Source organism: Balaenoptera ricei, chromosome 15, assembly GCF_028023285.1.
Source record: "Balaenoptera ricei isolate mBalRic1 chromosome 15, mBalRic1.hap2, whole genome shotgun sequence".
NCBI lineage: Eukaryota > Metazoa > Chordata > Mammalia > Artiodactyla > Balaenopteridae > Balaenoptera > Balaenoptera ricei.
In genome coordinates this window covers 83,224,471-83,243,831 of record NC_082653.1, presented here as the reverse complement: position 1 = coordinate 83,243,831, position 19,361 = coordinate 83,224,471, and the positions used below count along the sequence as shown (strand labels likewise).

Sequence of the window (19,361 nt, the reverse complement as noted above, 5' to 3'; positions counted from 1 at the left end):
AAGGACTAAAGGCAGAAAAGGAACAGGACAGTAGAATCTGCATTCCAATCACATCAGTAAATGCGTGCCCGGAGCACGTTGGTTGAATTCTACAGAAATTTTTGCTACGGTATTGGGGCTGGGAGGAAGCCTGTGATTGATTCTATGAATTTTTTGTTGTTGTTTTCACAAAAGTATCAGAGCCATCTGAGTGCAACCAGGTCAATGTCATCAGCTTGGAGTCCTTTCCCTGCAGAAGGAACAACTAGAAAGAGACACCCATGTGCTAGTTCTCAAAACTTGTGACCTGCACCTTCCACCCAGGAGGCTAGATTCCCCATCAATTCCTTACTTCTTTCCCATTAGTGAGGACGTGCCGCTAAATCTCGGTCTTTTTCCTCAACTGAGGAGGGGGTTAAATTCCCTAGATTTATAGAGGAACCACCGAGACAGCGAGACCTCCTAGATTCCTAGAGAACACCAATAGGGGTGGAGTTCCGGGGGGGCGGAAGCGTGACGGGCTTCCGGTAAGCTTTCCGGAACGCGTTCTATTTGTTCTACAGGTTGTTGTATCGTCTGCAGGTTCTTGGTTCCCGCACCGTCCCCGGGACTCGGAGTTGCCGGCCGCGGGTAGCGTAGGGGACAAGAGATGCGTAGTTACTACCCCCGGCAGGATGTGGGGAGATGCCTCTCTCCCACGTTTCCCTCACCCACTCCCAGCCCAGCTTTGTGCTTTGACTTAACCTAAATGATGAGATCGATTAGGAAAGGAATTGGAGACAAAACAAGACACTAGCGTTTTCTAAGGTGTCCACAGGGTCGGTTTCTCTGAGCCCTCTCCTGGGCTTGCCTACGGCTGACTTCTCACTGTGGCCTGTGCACTCCTGGTGTCTCTTTCCTCTTCTTATAAGGACACCAGTCCTATCCTTGAGGACCCCACCCTTATGACCTTATTTAACCTTAGTCACCTCCTTAAGTGCTCTGTCTCCAAATACAGTCACACTGGGGGTTAGGGCTTCCAGTGCATGGATTTTGCGAGGGGCACACAATTCAGTCCAGAACAGTTGGGAACTATCTTGTCACTCTCTGTATTTTCCCATAGCACCTAGCACAGCGCCTTGCAAAATGGTAAATCTAGATTTTTGTTAACAAAGTGATAGAAGACCTGATGGGAACTGGGAGAGGAGTTATGACGTCATTTAAATCTATTGTCTTAGCTCATCTTTGTTTATAAAATTTCTGAGCTCTATTCTGGAAGGTCCTAGTTCCTGCTTGGAACTTCAAAGTCTCCAGGACAATGGCACAGAGGTAAAAGGGAAGCTCCTGGGGCCTCTGGGGTGGGAGCTGCAGGGGCAGGGTCTGTGTCCTCGCAGTAACCCCAGCAGTGTAACAAGCATCTGTGGTTCCTAGCGAGGGTTCGGGGTGGGGCTGTCTACCAGGCAGGTGCGGTGGAGTCAGCCGAGGTGGAGCGGGTGAGCCCTTGCTTCTCACAAGCTTACCTTCTGGCGGGATTCTGAACAGTCTGCGGTAACCGGTATTGCCCCAGCAGGTGTCACAGTGGATGTGGGATCATTGGATGATCACAGCATGGCTTGGGGGCCTCCGTGGCCATTCATCTTGGTGAGCAGAGGTTGCGTTGCCACTTTGAACGATTGGACTAGAACATCTGTCTTGGCATCCTGTCCCCTTCAGAACCCACGCTGGATTCTTTTTGGTGAGCAAAGGGCTTATCATAATTGGGCCCCCCATTTTAATGATGTTTAATTGTCCGAGCCCCACTTGCCAGACTATATCGCTTAGCTTTTGGTTACAGCCCAATAATCCATCCAGTTCTTTGTTGAAATTCTTCAGTTCTTTTGAAAAAGAAAATGCAGGAGGTATTGTTCTAATCTCAGATTTAATGAAGAATATCTTAAACATGTATTAAGTCAGTTTAACGATAACAGCTCTAACAAGTAGACCTACAGAGGTCTAGCTGCTCAAACACAATAGCAGTTTTTCTTTTTTTAATGAATTTTTAAAATATTTATTTATTTTATTTGTCTATTTTATTTTGGGGGCTGCATCGGGTCTTAGTTGTGGCATGTGGGGGTCTTTGTTGAGGCGTGTGGGATCTTTCGTTGTAGTGCGGGCTTCTCTCTAGCTGTGGCGCAAGGTCTCCAGGGCTCATGGGCTCTGTAGTTTGCGGCAATCAGGCTCTTTTGCTGTGGCGTGGGCTTAGTTGCCCCGTGGCATGTGGGATCTTAGTTCCCCAACCAGGGCTCGAACCTGGCGTCCCCTGCGTTGGAAGGCGGATTCTTTACTGCTGGACCACCAGGGAAGCCCCTAGAAGTTTACTTTTTACTCCTGTAACAGTGTAAGGCAGATATACATGACTGACAGGAAGGCTGTCCTCTGAGCAGTCAATCTGATGGCAGCCCTGGCATCTTCAGACGTGGCTTCTGAGACCTCCTTGGGGATTTTCTAACCTAGTCAACTGGGAGAAGAGAACACGGACGTGTGAGAGGGCTTTATGGGCCAAACCAAGAAGTGGCACACATCATCTTCACTATAGTCCATTGGTTAGAACTCGGTCACCTAGCTGCATTTAACAATACAAGCTGCAAAGTGTAGTCTAACTGTGTGTCCAGGAAGGAGAAAAACAAATTTTTGATAAACTGGTAGCAATCTGCAACAAGACTCAAAAATTACTAACTGTAGAAGATTGATAAATTCAACTACAACTACACTATATTAGGAAAAGACAAACAAAATGGGAAGCACAGCCCAGGAAGATGAAAAGATGCTCAACTACATTAGTAATAAGAGAAATGCAAATTAAACCACAATTGGATACGATTTCACAAAAGATTATCAAATCTTTCAAAATCTGTCAGTACCAAGTACTGATAAAGATACAGAATAGTGGAAACTCTCATCTGCTGTTGAGTGTGTAAGTTGTTACATTTATTAGGGAAAACAGTTTGGCCATACTTCTTTTTTTTTTTTTTGGCCATGCCACATGGCATGTGGGATCTTAGTTCCCCAACCAGGGATCGAACCTGTGCCCCCTGCATTGGAAGCGTGGAGTCTTAACCACTGGAACGCCAGGGAAGTCCCTGGCCATACTTCTTAAAGTTGAACATGTATATATCTTATTTCTAGGTCTTTTCACAGGGAACCAAGAGGCATGTTGACATGCTGTTTTATAAAAGCCCCAAACTGGAAACATCCTGAAAACCCATCAACAAAAGAATAGATTCATAAATTGTGCTGTATTCCTGCAGTGGGATACTTATTGTCAGTGAATGTGGTTGAACCACAGCTACACAGAAAGATGCATGATTCTTGAAACACATGTGCAGTGAAAGAATAAGAGTATGACTCCATGTATGTAAAGTTCTGAAAAAGCAGAACTAAGTAATACATCATCCAGACATAAATAGATAGGTGGTACGTCTACATAATACAAGGGAATGATTAACATAAACTCAGAGTATTTGTTAACCTTTGGTGAAGAGGGAGGGAGAGAAGATTGGACAGAATATAAGAGGCTTTTGTGATTCTGAAAAGGATCTATTTCTTACCTAGTATGAGGATGCATGGGTGTTCTTTTTATTATCATTTACTGTCATATATCCTCAGATACTTTTGAATTATGGTATTATTTCACAATAAACATGAACAAGTTTACTGTAAAATATTGCTAACATACAGACAAGTATAGACAATAGAGATTGATTTTAAAGAACATTCACATATGCACCAGATTAATCAATTCTTAACATAATTGCTTCATATCTTTTTAAAAAATATATTTATTTATTTATTTATTTGGTTGCACCGGGTCTTAGTTGTGGCAGGTGGGCTCCTTAGTTGTGGCTCACGGGCTTCTTAGTTGCGGCTTGCCAGCTCCTTAGTTGCAGCACACGGAGTCCTTAGTTGTGGCATGTGAACTCTTAGTTGCGGCATGCATGTGGGATCTAGTTCCCTGACCAGGTATCGAACCCGTACCCCCTGCATTGGGAGTGCGGAGTCTTATCCACTGCACCACCAGGGAAATCCCTCATATCATTTTAAGAAATAAAATAATATGTACTGTAAAGACTCCCATTCCTTTCCCTCATCAGAAGGAATAACTATACTGAAATTGTGTCCTTCTTTTCCCCATTTTATACCACAAGATCTTGTATCCATAAACAATATATGTAGTGTTGCAGGATTTAAAATTTTATGCAGACATATTGTATTCTGTCATGTTGGAACTTGATTTGCCATTTTAAGATTGATTTATGTTTCTGTATATAAATAGATCCAGTTTATTCAAACTGCTGTAAATTAGTTCCATAGAGAGACTTGGAAAAATGTTAAATTTGGTAAATCTGGGTAGATGGTGTAAAGGATTCTCTGTATTATTTTTGCAATTTGGAAATTATTTCAGAATAACAGTATCACTACTGAGTCATTTATATTGGCAGTATGCACTTGGAAATGGAAGTGGGGGAAATATCCATTTATGATAATGACAGAAATAACTAACCATAAATTTACTTGGAAAAAATCTAAGAACTTACCTGAAAATGTATATTTTGACAGGAAGTCATCTATTACTGTTTTATTCTAAAATGTAGAATTTCATGTAGTATTTTCCTTTATGCTTCCCCTCCTCATTTCTACCAGCTAAGAAATGTTGGCAGAAAGAGAAGCCACCTTGATAAAAGCTACAGTTGAGTGTGAACTTGCACAAGATCTGGACCCACACAGGTGTTGTCAAAGGTGTGAGCTGCATACTAGTCATCTGACCATGTTACGTGACATTTTAATGAACTGTAATCCAAATGTGTAAAAAGAGGAGAAAATGAAAGAACTGAACAATTTTTACATCTTATTTTTAGTCATTTGAGTTTTAACAGTCTGTTTTTTATAGTTTAGCATTATTAGCTAAAGAAGGAAATAACATTTGTATTATTTATTTTTCATCTTGATTTAAATAAGGTGTAAAAAGCTTCACTGGTCTTGTCAAAAAAAGGTGCACCTTTTCTAGTCCAGTGGAGTATTCTAGACTCTTCTGCCCTTTGCAGTATGAGCTAATGGTTGCCCTGTGTGGCCAGGCATGGACAGTGGGTCCAGCCCATTAGCTAAATAGAAAAGCCAAAACTTGAGCGTTTCTTCTCCATTACCTTCCCTGGAGGGCTAGTTCGGAGCTCCTGCCCTACTGCTAAATATTGACAGACATGACCATACACTGACGATGACATCGCTGATCTGTGCTCCCGGCCTGGTGACCGTCCAGCCTCTGCGGAAGGCAGGAAGCCTGGCCTGCACGCCGGCACTCTTGAGCTGGGGACCCCTTTCTCCCACGGCAAGTTAGTTCAGCAAGGCTTCCAGACCAGCCCCACCCGTCCCCTCCTTTGTGTCCCAGGAATTCTACTGAAAAAAATATTTTCAGCAAATAAAACATTTTATAGGGGCCATTTATAAAGGGAAAGGAAGGCCATTTAATTTAGTTGTAGAGAAAGAAGTGGCACCAAATACAAGCTCCCTTGTGCCTCCATAAGAAGTCCTTAGGGTGTCTCCAGCAGGGCTGTCCAATAAGCCTGGGATGACGGGAATGTTGTCATTGTGCTGATCTTGAAATGTGGCTTTTGATTTGAGGACGGTTTTTAACTTTTTAAAATTTTAATTTAAATAGGCTCATATGGCTAGTGGCCGCCATATTGAAGAGTGCAGCTCTTTTCTCCTCCTTGGGACAGATGTGGCTGAAGGTAGGCATTTCCATGTTACCCCTGGATCCTTAGCTGTACCCTCTCTCTTTCTGAAAAGCTAGAAGCATGTACATCATCTACACAAAATAGATTCAGTAGCCTGAGCCAGACTGTGTACTCAAGCCTGGATCTGCTTTCACAGGTCCCCAACTCCAAAGGTGGTTGTGAGCAAGAATTCTCTCTCATTGGCTTACTTCCTCTTGTCAGGCCTTGACTTCTTAATTTTGTTCGGGGAAATACAGTTTGGCAGCCTTTCCTTCCAGCCAATTCCTGCCGCTTGGTACAAAAGTACTGATACTGAACCCAGTATATAATCTAACACTTATTATTTTCCTCCTGCAAAGTTGAAGGTTCCTTCATTTTATGGGGTGCCACTTACTTTCTTCTCATTCCCAATAGAACTTTGTTTTTATGTGCTGGGTAAGAAATCATGGAACTTGGTAAGGACCAGAAAATAATAAAATCAAGGGATTTGATTAACATGAGAGGGTCTAACAGCAGCAATTTACTCGTGGGGAGAAGAGGTGTTGAAATACCGGTAGGGGAGTTAGAAGGGACACAGAGAAGGGCAGACAGCTAATAAAGCAGCTACCACGGAGAGGGAATGTGCGTCATCCCATGGAAAGACTCTGAAAACAGTGTGAAACACATGCTTCACAGATGTTCCACCCTAGGGGAGAGGGAGATCTGGTATTCGTCAGAATCCCATCAAGCGTGGTTGAGGGCTGCCCCCAGAGCAGTGGTCTTTCGTGGTTTTCGAAAAAGCCCGCAGCCCAAGAGACACAGATAGTGCAAGTGGGATGAGCACACGGCAGGGGCAAGGCCGGTGCCGTGGGGGGGGTGGGGGTGGGGCGGGGCACTAACAAGCATCTGCTCTGAACACTGACTTCGAACTCTCAGTAGAACCCAGTAGCACACTGATTTTAGTTTCTGGGTAAATTTCGGTAATTCTTAATATCTCAGTAGTACTAGTGGGTAGCCCTTACTTTATTTTTAAAACGTCTATACAATCTCAGGTGATTTTTCAGTATGAAACCAAGAAAGGCATTCTTAGATCGTTCACGATCCAGAAAATGGTCTCCAGCCTGGGGGACCACAGAGTAAAACTTCTAAGCCTTCCATCTGCCTTGACTTAACTCAGGGAAATGAAGGTAAAGGGGACCCAGGGAAACTGGACACGACAGCCTATGACATTTCTATTAAGTAATTCTTTTTTTTTTTTTTTTGATTTAAATCCAGTTTTATTGTTTTGTTTTTTCGCTGTGCTGCACGGCATGTGGGATCTTAGTTCCCTGACCAGGGACCGAACCCATGCCCCCTGTGTTGGAAGTGCAGAGTCCTAACCACTGGACAGCCAGGGAAGTCCTCTATTAAGTAATTCTTTTTTTTTTTTTTTTTTTTTAATTATTTTATTTTATTTTATTTATTTATTTTCTATGGCTGTGTTGGGTCTTCGTTTATGTGTGAGGGCTTTCTCTAGTTGTGGCAAGCGGGGGCCACTCTTCATCGCGGTGCGCGGGCCTCTCACTATCGCGGCCTCTCTTGTTGCGAAGCACAGGCTCCAGACGCGCAGGCTCAGCAGTTGTGGCTCATGGGCCCAGTTGCTCCACGGCATGTGGGATCTTCCCAGACCAGGGCTCGAACCCGTGTCCCCTGCATTGGCAGGCAGATTCTCAACCACTGCGCCACCAGGGAAGCCCTATTAAGTAATTCTTGACTGTAGCAAGAAGGTTAGCTACGAAGAGAGGGTCCCCACAGAAAAACCATTTCAGTTCCTGTTTATTAATTTTCATAAAACAATTGAGTTACACATACTTGCAAGAGTGGTTAAGTTCTGGTCTTTAAATGGTAGCTTTTCTGGTTACTATCACATAGGTATCTGCTGTCTGTGAGTACCCTGATGCTTAATAAAGCTTGTGCGCCAGCTGAAAGATTTTCCACATTTGTCACATCTGTAGGGTCTCTCTCCAGTATGAATGACCTCATGTCGATGAAGATTTGCCTTAAAACTAAAAGTTTTCCCACATTCTCTACATTCAAAGAATTCCTCCTTGGTATGGATTCTTTGATGCTGAATGAGATCTACATTCCGACCAAAGGATTCACCACATTCACTGCATTTATGAGTGTTCTGTTTATTGTGAATTTGTCGATGGCTCATAAGGGTTGAATGCCGGCCAAAGGCTTTTCCACATTCAATGCATTTATGGGGTTTCTCTCCACTGTGGATTAACTGATGTCGAATAAGGGTTGAATTCTGACTAAATGTTCTTTCACATTCGCTACATTTATAGGGTTTTTCTTTGGTATGGATCCTCCTATGTTCAACAAGATACGCCATCTGACGGAAACACTTTCCACAGTCATGACATTTATATGGCTTTTTTTGTGAGTGACACTGTTTGTGGACAATCAGAGCAGACTTCTGTTTGAAGGCCTGCCCACATATGTCGCACTCAAAGGGATCCTCTGAACTGTGAATTCTTTGATGTCGAACAAAATTTGCCTGACGCTGGAAGGCTCTTCCACATTCGCTGCATTCATAAGATTTTGCATTTGTAAGAATTCGCTTATGCCTCAAAAGCAGTGATCTCTGATGGAAGGGTTTTCCATACTCATCATATTTGCCCTGCTTCGTCCTTGCCTGAGCTTTCCGATCTTGAATAAGGTTAAGGTTTTGAAGGAAGTCCTTACAGCATTCATCACCAATAGTAGGGAGTGAAAGTCGGTAAATGTCCACAAATTCGTTACATTCAAGTAACTTTTCTAAGGGTTTCCTGGCCATTTTCTGTTTTACCAGTGACATCTTACATGACTCTAAATCTTCAGAAATGTTCTGCTTTGGAGTTAGCTCTTTCATCTTGAATCTGGCTTCAGGACCTAGCCAAAAAAAAAAGAAAGTATATAAATGACCTGACCACCATAGAAGGAAAAAAAAAGGAAAGAAGCCAGGAAGTCTGTGATACGAGAGGCTCAAACGAGGCCAAGAAGTGCTCACCTAGTTACATCATCATACTACAGAGGCCAGTATTCTGATTTCCTTCCATAGGACCCACAGCTTTCATATCAGAAAGAGCTCTTGACATCAGCTAACCAGCTAAAATGTGCACAAGAGTGTATGTCAGAGAATGTGAGAATTGAATAAATCCATCATCATTAGTGGGATAACAACTTACTCTCAGTACCCAGCAATGTCACATAACTAGGAGAGAGGTAGCATCTTGTACTTTCTAGATAAGCATGTTTTTAATAATTCTGGGAGAAACAACTTCTTAAAAATGGAGAAAGTGTGTAAGATAGAATAGAAAAGGAACCAGAGAGAAATAAGTACAAAACCAATGGACTAGAGCAGTGGTTTTTCAACCAGGGATGGTGTTGCTGGAACCTAGTGGGCGGAGGCCAAGGATGCTGCCAAACATCCCACGGGGCCCAGGACGGCCCTCACCGCAAAGAGTTAAACAGCCTAAAACGTCAGCGGTGCTGAGGCTGTGAAACCATGGAGGGAGGGATGTGAAAACAGGTAGAAGCAGCAATCAGTATGTAGGAAAAAGAACATCAGTAAACACCGAGAGAATCTGGAAAACAAAATGAGAGCAAGGGAACAAGAGCAAGTATAGAGGAAGGGTAAGTGATGAGGGTAGAAAAAAGGAGTATCTAGGATGGCACAAGAGCTGTCAGAAAACACCAGGCCGGCTGCCTCAGAGAAGCACTTTAACTGCAGTAGAAAGAGGGTGAGCTTTGCAGACTTGATGTCAAATCCCAACTCTCAACCTACTAGCCGTGTGACAGACACCGCAGTCCCTTAGTTTCTTCACCTGGGAATGGGGCTGACGATCATACCCACACCTGCAGGCGGCAGAAGGGATAATGAGCAGGAGAGACGCCAGACACCCGGCTCGGTATTGGCGCAGGAGGGGCCTGGTGAATGGGGGTCCCTCCCTCTGCGAGACCCCCACAGGGCCGGGTCTTCTCCTCACCCACCTGGGCAAGCACTACCGGAAGCCTTCCTAGTCCCAGCTTGCGGTAGATCCAGGATCCACGGCTCTTCCCACTGCTCCAGCTGACAGATCACCTCAGGTTTGGGAAACTGAAATCCTACTCGTGGGGAAGTAAATGGGATGTGCTGGTTAGTGAGCAGCAGGAGGTGCCTCAGAGCTCATTTTACCCCGTGGGGTCTGCGTGGTGGGGGGACGGTGACAGGCAGAGATCAGGACAGTAATGGAGAGGGCTGGTGCGGAGGAGACCTGGCACAATCTTTACTGAAAGCCTGATCAATATTCACACTCTGGGACGTGGTAATTTCACTCTCAGAAATATAGCCTAAGGAAAATTAGGACAAAGGTTAATGTACCAGCGATGTTCAGCAGAGTTCTAACAAACAGTGCAAACTGGAAATAAACTAAATGTCAGTAGGTGAATGGTTAAAGTGTAGCACATGAATACGAGGAAGGCAGAAGTATTAGGCAGATACTGAAAATCCATGTGTTCAAAGAATATTTCTTTTGGGCTTCCCTGGTGGCGCAGTGGTTGAGAATCCGCCTGCCAATGCAGGGGACACAGGTTCGAGCCCTGGTCCAGGAAGGTCCCACATGCCGCGGAGCAACTAAGCCCGTGCGCCACAACTACTGAGCCTGTGCTCTAGAGCCCGCGAGCCACAACTAAAGAAAGCCCGCGTGCAGCAACGAAGACCCAATACAGCCAAGATAAAGAAAGAAAGAAAATACATTAAAAAAAAACCCTGAAGTTTCATATTAAAAAAAAAAAAGAATATTTCTTTTCCCCCCCAGTGCATCTGATACATTTTTCAAAGAATGTTTCTTAAAATAGGAAAATGCTCCCTAGATATTTTAAAGCAGAATACAAAACTCATGTAAATTATGATCCAAATTTTGTTTTTAAAAACTACGTGTGTGTCTGTGCGTGCGTGTGTGTGTGTGTACAGATCTTCCTCTACTTACAAAAGGGTAACTTCCTGATAAACCCAATCTAAACTGAAAATATCCTAAGTCAGAAATGCATTTATTACACCTAACCTCCCGAACATCATAGCTTAGCCTCACCGACCTTAAACACGCAAAGAACACTTACATTACGCCACAGTTGGGCAAGATCATCTAACACAAAACCTACTTTATAATAAAGTGGTGAAAATCTGTTGTAACTTGATGAATACTGTACTGAAAGTGAGAAACAATGGTTTTAAGTGTACTGGTTGGCTGCCCTCGTGATGACATGATCACATAGCTGTCTGGGAGCTGCGGCTCTGAGCCCAGCATCACCAGAGAGAACGGTCCTGCATATCGCTACCTGAGGAAAAGATAAAAATTCAAAGTGCACTTGCCACTGAATGCGTATTGCTTTCACACCATTGTAAAGCTGAAAAAATCTTAAGCTGAACCGTCATAAATAGGACTGTGTGTATACATCCATAAAAGTAACCAAAATGTTAACAGGGTTAATGCTGGGCAGTGGGCATGCAGATGATTTTAATTTTCTGCTTTATGAGGGTTTTTAATAACAGGGAAAATGCTGGTACTATAATGTTAAGTTTCAAAGGGATTACAGAATTATACATAGAGTATGCTCAGCTAGCTTTTTCACAGGAAAAAAAAAACAGGAAGGAAATATTCCAAAATATTAACAGTGTTAGCCCTGAATGTTTTCCCCTTCCCTTTATGCTTTCCTCTATCTTCCATATATTCAAGTATGCTCTTGTAATGCTTTTAAAACAAAAATAAACAGTAAAACATCCAGTGGTGGGTGGACAGTCTCACAAGAGTGGTCAAGACCCTGTGCCACGAGTGTCAGCATGGGAGCCAACACTCCCCAGAAAGAAAAATTCATCCAGGAACCTCCCACCCTAGGGAGACTCTGCATCGGAGTAAGACAAAGGCAGGCTCCTGGGAAGATGGAAGCTGTGAAGGTTCAGAAGTGAAGTCAGTGAAGAATAATTTCCTGGGCACCCAGTGATGTTGTAAACAAGGAGGGAAACCATTTTCAGACAGAAGGAAGAAAAAGACTCTTCAAGGGAGCAAGATGCTAGACTTGGAATCTGCAGCGGCCACAGTCTTTTCAGCTCCTAGGGGTCTTAACAGGTGTGGAGGATTCGGGTCGGGGCGGGGAATGGGCTAATCGTCTCTGAACTCTAAAACAAAAGGAAACTATTCATTGTCCACAATCCCTCATTTGAAAACTTTGAGGCCAGATGTGTTTCATGACTCAGAATTTTTCCAGATTTCAGGAAGGTGCCTTGGTGGGTATATTTTCTCTTATGCACCACCCCCAACAGGGGTTGGAGCTGAAACCTTAATCAACACACTGATATTTCTGATGCCATATATATATATATATATAAAGACCAAATGAGAAAAAGGATGACAAATAGCAGATGATAAATAGCTTCCTGTACGATAAAAATCAGATTGAACCACCTGATGACTTCAGGTTGGGTCTTACAGCCAAATGAGTTATGAAAAAACGACTGGTTTTCAGAGCTTTTTCTGCTTCTGGAATTGCAGAAAAGAGACTGAGGAGATGTGCAGACACTCAAAGTGAAATGTTAAGCTGACTCGTTACCCAAGGAGAGCACGTTTCTGTAGTTGTCCAGCATCACGTCTCTGTAGAGGGCCTTCTGAGGCCAGTGCAGTGCGTCCCACTCTTCCCTGGTGAAGTACACAGCCACGTCCTCAAAGGCCAGCAACCCCTGGAAACACAGCGACTAACTGCAGCTGCGATTCTTACAATAACTTCGTGAGCTACAGTATTACTATTACAGATGGTCAACACTGGAGGCTTCTCTGGCCGTTGGGTCTCTGCCGCAGTCACTCAGCTCTGCTCTGGTAGCACAGACGCAGCACAGACAACAGGAGAGCAAACGGGTGTGGCTGTGACCCAATAAAACTACTCCCGGCTCCAGGTGAGTTGGCCCACCCTGCTCTGCACAACCCTACCTTCCACATCCTGTATTTCTTCTGCCCGGATCTCTCAGGAAAGAGATGGCTCACTCCCATGAGGTCACTGAGGACGGGGCAGCGTGCGGGCCATTCGCACAGGGATGGACAGGCTAACGGGACACAGGGATGGACAGGCTAACGGGAACCAACCAGGCGGGCTGGAGCTCGCGGGCTGGCTGTCGTGGGCACCGCTACCCACTAGGTGTGAAGGGGGAGGACGGGAGGGGACACTGGGATCCAGAAAGTTGCTGGAGAAGCGAGACCGCAGCGGGGGGGCAGCCCAGCGGGGAGGGACTGAGGGATAAACCCCCAGCAGCGATCCCCTCCAGGCCTCCGGGCCCCACCCCATCCCCCTGCCAGAAGCCAACCCGAAGCAAGAGCAAGGGAGCCCGTGGATGGAGACGATAAAGGCCAGCCTCCCAGGGCGCAGACACAGTGGGGAACGGTGGAGAGCGTCTCCACGGGGCCAAAGGCAGACCGCTGAGCACCGTGCCCACGGCAGAAGTTTCCATCTGCAACTGTGTATCCAGCTCCCGGGGGCCGAGAGGCCTGGCGTCTGCCCCCCCCACACTCGCTGTGGTTCAGGGTGTTCGTGCGGAAGGGCTTCAGCAATAGGAATACCAGCCCCACCCAAGATGCTTCACGCCGCGCCCCTCTTCAGACAGACCCTGAGTCTCCCAAATGACAGGCCTTTCTTCCCTCCTGCCCACACCTGGCTCCAGGGTTAGGGTCTCACGCCCCCTCCCCCGATCCCCAACATCCTCCGTCCCCAGAGCTGCCTGCAGGCGCCCTCACCTGCCCCACCCGCCCGCTGCCTTCTCTGCACCTGCGTGGAGGCTCCCAGGTGCTGGGATACAACGGTTCAAACCCGCAGAGTTCTCTCTGCGCGTGGGGCTTTCTAGCTGGGCCCTTTGTGTGGCCCCACAGTTCTCGCCCTCATGGTCCTCACCAGTGGTCTTCTCCCCCTTTATCACCCCCGTTCCTTCAGGAAACATTTACTGAGCACCAAGAAGTCGCCGGCCTCCGGGCCACACGCCAGTGACAGTGAACGCACAGAGGTGACAGCTCCTGCTGGGCCCACAGGACCAGCTCCTCGGGCTGCGCACTGCTCGACTCTAGGGGACACTTCACATGGCAGCTGTGACAACGGGGCCCCCAGAGCTGCTAAGGGCACAGCCTGTGCGACCCACGGAGCCCCAGCCCCGCTTCAGGGAGTGAAGGGTCCAGTGGGGAAGCGGGAGAAGTCAACACGGTGACGATCTGGGGGTCCACGGGGGGCGACGGGGGCTGTGAGGACAGGGGCTCACCCCACCCCCTCCTCTCAGGAGGCACTGCCAGTCACATCCCAGAAAACAGCCCCCGGGGCACATGGCCCTCACCTCCTCCCGCCTCCCCACCGGCTCCCAGACACTCCCTGCATCGGGCCTCACCCCTCCTCTCCTCTCCCTCCTGGTGACCCCTCCTCCTCGGGCCGATTCCATTCTCTCCTGTCTCCTCCAGGGTCTTAATCCAATGACCACGACTCTTCTGTCTTTGCCCTTTCCCCCCTTGTGATACTCTGATTTAAATAAGAAATATATATTTGGTCTTCCTCCCTACTTCTGGCACAGAGTTCCTAAAAACCCTTGGATTTTCCTAAGGGATAGGAACAGAGGAGCATCTTTTAATATTTGGGCTTTTGTCCTCGGTTTCTGAAATAGCTCCAGGGCCATACAGGTGAGAGGAAGGTCTCGCTACTCATAACAAATCCCTCAACCACACCTGAGTTCATGTTAATGCGGAAAACTCCTAAGGATGGGGCTGGATGTCAGGGGAACAAAGCATGTGACGAGAGGGTGAGAACCTTCACCCCCAGCACCTGAGGGGCGGGGGGAGGCTGGGGTTCAGCCAGTCACCCAAGGTCAGTGACTCGACCCAGCACGCCTACGTAATGAACCCCCATAAAAACGCAGAAACGGAGGTGCTGGGGGGTGTCTGCCTGGAGAGGAAAGCCCTGCACCCCTCCCCCACTCCCCCTGCCCTGTGCCTCTCTTCCATCGGGCTGATCCTGAGTTGTCGCCTTTTACATGAACCAGGGATCTGCTAAGTAAACCGTTTTCAGAGTTCCGGGAGCCACTCTACCAGATCAATGGCACCCGCGGAGTGGGTCGTGGGAACCCCAATTTAGAGCCGGTGGGTCAGAAGCACGGGTGACAGCCCGCACTTGTGATTGGCGTCTGAGGTCGGGGCGGGGGCGGTCCTGCGGGGACTGAGCCCTTACCCTGTGGGTCCGATGCTAACCCCAGGGGGACAGTGTCAGAATGAGTTAAATTGCGGGCACCCAGCTGGCGTCAGAACGGTCAGAAGTGAGGCGTCATGAAGCAGAGCAACACAGCCGCGTTCCTTCCCAGACTATCCCTCCTGCCCGTAGCCCGCAAGGATGTTGCCGCCTCTCCTGCCTTCACAAAGATGCTCCGGGTGCTTTGCTCCCTCTCGCTTCCGCCCTCTCCTTCCCTTACTGGGCCTTTTCTGTAAAGAAAACCCTACACAGTCACCTCCAGTCACCCCACACCCACCCTCTCTGGCTCTTCTGCAGCTTGTCCTCCTGAGCCCAGCCCAGCCCTCCGCCCACGTGGGGACACAAGGGAGAGTAATGGGGTTAATGCGGGACCTCAGATTTCACAGAGGGGATTTTTGAGCTGAGTCTCAGCAGATGCAGAGGTGGGTCTGCCTGTGGACAGGGAGACCAGGACGCACACAGGCCGGGGACAGAAGGGAGTCCACACCCCTGCGGGCAGGTCCTCTGGCCGTCAGGGAAGGCGGGAGATGCCACCAGAAAGGCAGACAGAGCTCTGCGACCCCTCAGCAAACGCGGACACACTGGGCCAACGGGTCAAACCACTGCCCCTCGAACTCCCTCTCGCCGCCCTCCCGTCCAAGACTGTTCTTTCCAAATGGTCGCGATGGTTCCTCACGCGTCTCCTCACTTTTCCACTCAGCTTCTCACAATCACCCTCCATCATGTTATGAGTTCAGTAACTAAGCTTCCAGTGTACCCTTTGATGCCAACAGATCAGAATTTATCCTATGTTGCAGGAGTTTGTTTCCATAGCTCCCTCTCCAAATGGCCTGTAAGTGCCTTAGGTGAGAGCTTCTCTCCCAGCACAAAGGCAGTACTATCTGGTATACAGTAGGTACACAATAATGCTCACTGACAGAAACAAGGAGCAACTGTGGTGACAACAGCTAAAACTTACAGAGCGCTCCACATGTCACTAGATACCCTGCCGATACTCCACGTGCCCCATTTCACTGACTCCTCACAACTCTGCGACAGCTACTATCATTAGCCCATTTTCCAGAAAAGGAAACCGTGAGAGATCAGGTAACACATCTAAAACAGAGTCTGGATTTGAACCCGTCTGGCCCCAAAGTTTAAGCTCTTCACATCCTACCTTCCAAGAAGGAAAAACCCCCAGCTGATAAAGATGCCTCGACCTGAACAGAGGAGTTAAAACCATGTGAAAGCCATCGCCTGGCGCTGAGACTACACCAAGGAAGGGGAGGAGGAGACCTGCTCACCTTCCACAGGACTGGCAGGAACACGGCTTCCATGGCCTGGTCTCTGAGGTGGTGCAGGATCCCGGCCATCAGGCTAAGCTGAAGGAGAGGACAAGAGAACACGTAAGGCCAGCCCCGATTTGAAGCTCTCTCACCAGGCAGCCCTGGGACAGGGAATTCCAATGGGGCCAACAAACCTCAGTTAGCACAAAGTCACTGTGTTTGGTGTTGGAATATGTGATAAAATGAAAGCAACTGCTAGAATACTCTTGTTAGGAATTTCTGAACCTAAATCAATTTCCAATCTTTATCCAAGGAAACCTGTGGCTCTGCCCTCACCTCCTCCCTAGAGTATATTTTGCAGCACCTCGTTGAGAGACTCAATACACCAAGGGACCAGACTATAGGAAAAAACAGAACTCTGACCTGCAACCTGCAGCAACCCGCCTGGAACCCAAACCACAAGCAATGCAGCAATAGGCCCTACATCAGGACTTGGTCTACAAGTGCCAGCTTTTCTCTAACATGTATCCCCATCCTCCATCTAGGGCCGACAGGAAAAGCCAAATATGCTCCCGCACCCAATCACATAGGATGTTCCGCTTCTTTTATTTAACCTGCCTCCAGCTTTTCCAAGCCAATCACCTCCAAACTCAGCATATTTGAGTCTTCCCTCTTTTCCACTATAAAACTTCCCCTGCTTGCCTTTGAGTCTCTGCCAGACACACGTGATGGTGGCCAACTCCCTTGGCCATGAAGGGAATGAAGAGCCTTTGCTTGTTCTCTTTTGGGTGGTCTTCATGTATTTCTACATCACACAGAATCAGCTCAGATAGTGTAAAAATGATTTTAGGGCAGTTAGAGATTTTAGGCTACATATGATATACAAAGAGCTAATTGTGGTCAAAAGAAAATTCAGAAGACTTTACTTGATACGAACATTTTATGGAGCAAAACCCAAACTGTGAACAAGGAGACTTCAAAATTGAAAGTCTTGGGCTCTCAGCAGTTACCGCTCAGTTTATAAAGCCTGTGAAGGGGTGGCAGAATAAGCCACCCCAAAATATACCACTTTAGAATACTGAGCTGTGGGACTTAAAAAACGGCTGTTTAAAAAAGAAGCAACAGGGGAACTTCCTGGCAGTCCAGTGGTTAGGACTCGGGGCTTTCACTGCCGGGGCCCGGGTTCCGTCCCTGGTCGGGGAACTAAGATCCTGAAAGCTATGTGGATTCACTCATGGTAAGCCCCATGTCAGCAAACCAACACTTAATACTTAACCTAACTGCCGTTTCAGCCTCTTCCAGGTATGGAACCTCCCTCCGCTTTCCCTATGAAGATAGTATTTAGGCCTGAATTCTAAGCCATCTCAGGGGTTAGTCATTTTTCCTTGGGTATCTCCCATGTTTACATGAGGTATACATGTTAAGAAACTTGTTTGTTTTCATCTTTTATTGCGGGGATCTCAACTAAGTACTCAGAAGGGTAGAGAGAAAATTATTTTCCTCCCATGCACATGAATGAGGAAGTACATTGTTTTCTATTGGGACTGGTTACTAGAAACTGACATCCCTTTTAGAAGAGTAGCACCGGACAAGTTTACTTGTTTGTAGCTGATTGGCTAGGAAGCTGCAAGGTCACCCTGACATGAAGAAAGCTTGTTTCCTTTAAGGACAGAGCCAGCATTTTGGGGAAACTAGGACAGTTTTTAAGTTTTGGTTCCGCAGCTATGGGTGGTTGGCCAGGGGACATACCCAAACTGTGGCCTCCACTTTGCTTCTTTTTTAATACAGTAAATTCGGTGTTGTTTCTCTCAGGGAGTACACAAATGATGGGATACGGAGGATCTTCATTTTTTAATGGTGCTTCTCTGGCTACCGGCGAACCTTGCTTTATGTAAGTACATCTTTAAGAAAGTCCCTCACACACCGTTCACGTTCCCTAAAAACACTGTTCCTAAGCGCTCCTGCCTCTTGAGCAAGGAGGCGCTCCCCAGACGGTCCTGATCAGGGGAAGGGACCTCGACCCTTTAATTATCTAAACTATATTATCTTCTGTGAGCATTGTGCATTTGGAAGTCAGAACCCATAATCCAATTTGTTAATCTTTAACAATACCAAAGCAAACAATAGTATTAACCAGCCATTCATTCGTCGGACTCTCTCTTCCCTAATGAAGACCTAACATACTCAATACTCAGAGATTGGCGTCTTCAGGAAGACGCTCAGTAAGTGCCCTGAAGATCGGGGTGGGAATCGGGGGGAGGGCACGGGGGGAGGGGGGTGTCTCTCCAGCCCTCACATCTTCTATGGCGGGGCCACCGAGGCTCCCCCGCGGCACCCAATCCTCCCATCACACTAGCTCCTTTCTCCCCAAACCTCGCTGCCTCCGACTCCAGCCGCGTCGCCTCCTCCAGGAAGTCCTCAGGATACACCTGCGGCTGCCATGGGGGCTGGGCTCCCCTCTCGAGGTGCTGGGCCGGACCCGGAATCAGGTCCGAGCCTCTCAGCTAACCCGCACCTGAAGGCGCGACGCAGAAGGTCCCTGTGCCCGTCGGCCGTATCACTGGCGCACACCGAGCAGAGCGTCCCCACCCGAGTACCTTCTAGGAACGGCGGAGGCTTCGCAACTCTCTGATAGGGGGTAAGGGGTGGGGCGGGGGTGGGGGGGGAGTGTGCGAGTAAGGGGGCGGGGCGCTCATGTCTCTCGTAATCCCCGCTCCTGGCCGGAGCCAATCAACTGCCGCAGAGGGCGTTGACTAGGCCACGTGACTTCCAGGCCCCGCCCCGACCCGTTCCAGCCTACCCTGGAGGTCTGGAATCTCTCGTAAGAATAGGCTAGGGGCTTTAAAAAGGCTAATACCAAGTCCTTCCCCTTCGCACCGATTGTAGCAAAATCTCTAGGAGTGAGCCCTCGTGCAGTTGGGTATTTTTAAAAGCTCCTCCTGGTAGTCTAAAGTAGAGTGACCAACTTTTTAGAGAGCCGACCCTGGACACAGCCCTACCAGGCAAAAAAAATATGTTAATATAATGAATTATAATACACATATATGTTATTAAGATAAAAACATAAAAATAGATACTTATCTGAAACTGTGTTATTCAGAATTGTTTACTTTTCTGTGACATGAATGCTGTTATTTAAAGC

At 47.3% G+C, this 19,361-nt stretch overlaps 1 protein-coding gene and 1 long non-coding RNA gene across 6 annotated transcripts; one reads left to right on the top strand and one right to left on the bottom strand.

Annotated features, from left to right (window-relative positions):
* Window positions 1–523: 523 nt before the first annotated feature.
* Window positions 524–18,446, top strand: LOC132348948 (uncharacterized). Of its 4 annotated transcripts, XR_009497593.1 has the most exons (6): window positions 524–1,287; window positions 1,529–1,693; window positions 4,639–4,734; window positions 5,651–5,723; window positions 12,242–12,639; window positions 13,665–14,263. It is a non-coding gene; the product is annotated as an uncharacterized LOC132348948 (long non-coding RNA). The 4 variants fall into 4 exon arrangements; XR_009497590.1 differs by lacking the exon at window positions 4,639–4,734; XR_009497591.1 differs by lacking the exons at window positions 4,639–4,734; window positions 12,242–12,639; window positions 13,665–14,263 and adding an exon at window positions 18,032–18,446.
* ZNF789 (zinc finger protein 789) lies at window positions 5,412–18,804 on the bottom strand. 2 transcript variants are annotated; one of them, XM_059896953.1, is made up of 5 exons: window positions 18,735–18,804; window positions 16,238–16,315; window positions 12,300–12,426; window positions 9,705–9,818; window positions 5,412–8,603 (listed from the first exon to the last, which is right to left on the bottom strand). In XM_059896953.1, the coding sequence occupies exons 2-5, from the start codon at window positions 16,304–16,306 to the stop codon at window positions 7,591–7,593; spliced, it is 1,323 nt and encodes a 440-aa protein (XP_059752936.1). In that variant the 5' UTR covers window positions 16,307–16,315; window positions 18,735–18,804; the 3' UTR covers window positions 5,412–7,590. The 2 variants fall into 2 exon arrangements, with proteins under 2 accessions (XP_059752936.1, XP_059752935.1); XM_059896952.1 differs by having other exon boundaries at window positions 18,593–18,790.
* Between the last annotated feature and the right edge of the window lie 557 nt (window positions 18,805–19,361).